This window comes from Perognathus longimembris, chromosome 4, assembly GCF_023159225.1.
Source record: "Perognathus longimembris pacificus isolate PPM17 chromosome 4, ASM2315922v1, whole genome shotgun sequence".
Lineage (NCBI taxonomy): Eukaryota > Metazoa > Chordata > Mammalia > Rodentia > Heteromyidae > Perognathus > Perognathus longimembris.
In genome coordinates, this window is record NC_063164.1 from 68,296,988 (window position 1) to 68,298,449 (window position 1,462).

At 36.9% G+C, this 1,462-nt stretch overlaps 1 protein-coding gene across 1 annotated transcript; it reads left to right on the forward strand.

Annotated features, from left to right (window-relative positions):
• Positions 1–567: 567 nt before the first annotated feature.
• Positions 568–1,087, forward strand: LOC125350674 (mitochondrial import inner membrane translocase subunit TIM14-like). Its single transcript, XM_048345478.1, has one exon. The coding sequence runs from the start codon at positions 654–656 to the stop codon at positions 1,002–1,004; it is 351 nt and encodes a 116-aa protein (XP_048201435.1). The 5' UTR covers positions 568–653; the 3' UTR covers positions 1,005–1,087.
• The last annotated feature ends 375 nt before the right edge of the window (positions 1,088–1,462 follow it).

The window sequence follows — 1,462 nt, forward strand, 5'->3', positions numbered from 1 at the left end:
AGTTCATAAGGTAAGAACCTTTTTTAAGCCTCTCAGGAACCCCAAAACAACAGAGACAAAAATAAGGAAAGCATAGGAAATTCTAGTCTTTAAGTGCAAATAGCAAACACAGCCAAATGCCTAACCAGATGACATAAAAGCTCACACCAATTGCCCATTTATTTCTATTTCTTTCATCTAGGACATCTTGCCCAATGTTCAACAAAATACTACAAGGCACATTAAAAGACAACACAGTTTAGAGACAGAGCAAGCATCAGAACTAGACTCAGATATGTTGAGAATGAGAGAACAATCATACTAGAAATTAGTCACAATGAATATTTTAATGACTGTAATGAAAAAAAAGACCCCCTGTAAGAATAGGTAAAGTAAAGAGAGAAACAGAACTTATAAGACAGAATGAAAAAAGTAATGCTTGAAATAAAAGAGTGTATCCTAACAGAAATGAAGAATATCTTTAAAAGGCTCATTAATACAAGGCAAAGAAAGTGCTTCAGGAAGAGTCACTAATAACTTCAACAACTGAAATGCAGAGAGAAGTAGAAAAGAACAAGATAGGGGGCTGCGGGGCTGCGCCTGAGGTAAAGGCAGAGGCCTCGGGGCGGGCATGAGATGCACTCCCGGTGGAGGCAGAACAGCCGCGCTGAGCCATGGCCAGTACAGTGGTAGCAGTTGGGCTGACGATTGCTGCTGCAGGATTTGCAGGCCGTTGTGTTCTACAAGCCATGAAGCATATGGAGCCTCAAGTAAAACAAGTTTTTCAAAGCCTACCAAAATCTGCCTTCAGCGGTGGCTATTACAGAGGTGGATTTGACCCCAAAATGACAAAACGGGAAGCAGCATTAATACTAGGTGTAAGCCCTACTGCCAATAAAGGAAAGATAAGAGATGCTCATCGACGAATTATGTTCTTAAACCACCCAGACAAAGGAAGATCTCCTTACATAGCAGCCAAAATCAATGAAGCTAAAGATTCACTAGAAGGTCAAGCTAAAAAATGAAGTATATTTATGATAAATTTTAAGTTCATATTAATTTTTGAGTACCAACTTTTTATAATAAATGCCTCAAATATAAAGTTTTTAAAAATGATTTAGCACAAACAAGCTAAATCAAACCTTTGGTATATTTTATTTAATTTGTGAACATTAAAAATATTATATAGCATTTGGGGCTAGTTTTCAATAATGACAGATGTACACCACTTGAATAGAAACACACTTATTTAGCAAATAATTTGGTGTCTGTGTGCTATTTAATGCAAAGCCCTTATTCTAAAAGAGCCCTATACCAGTCAGGTGTAGTCATTAGTATTACGGAATTCCCACTGTTGAGCTGCTCACTTACCTACTTAAAATGTTGTGAGTAGATGTATTTAGCCACAGCACTGACTTTTAAGAGATTACCTAGATATGTATCAGTAACAATTCAGGTTTCATACATTAAAATCTACATATTG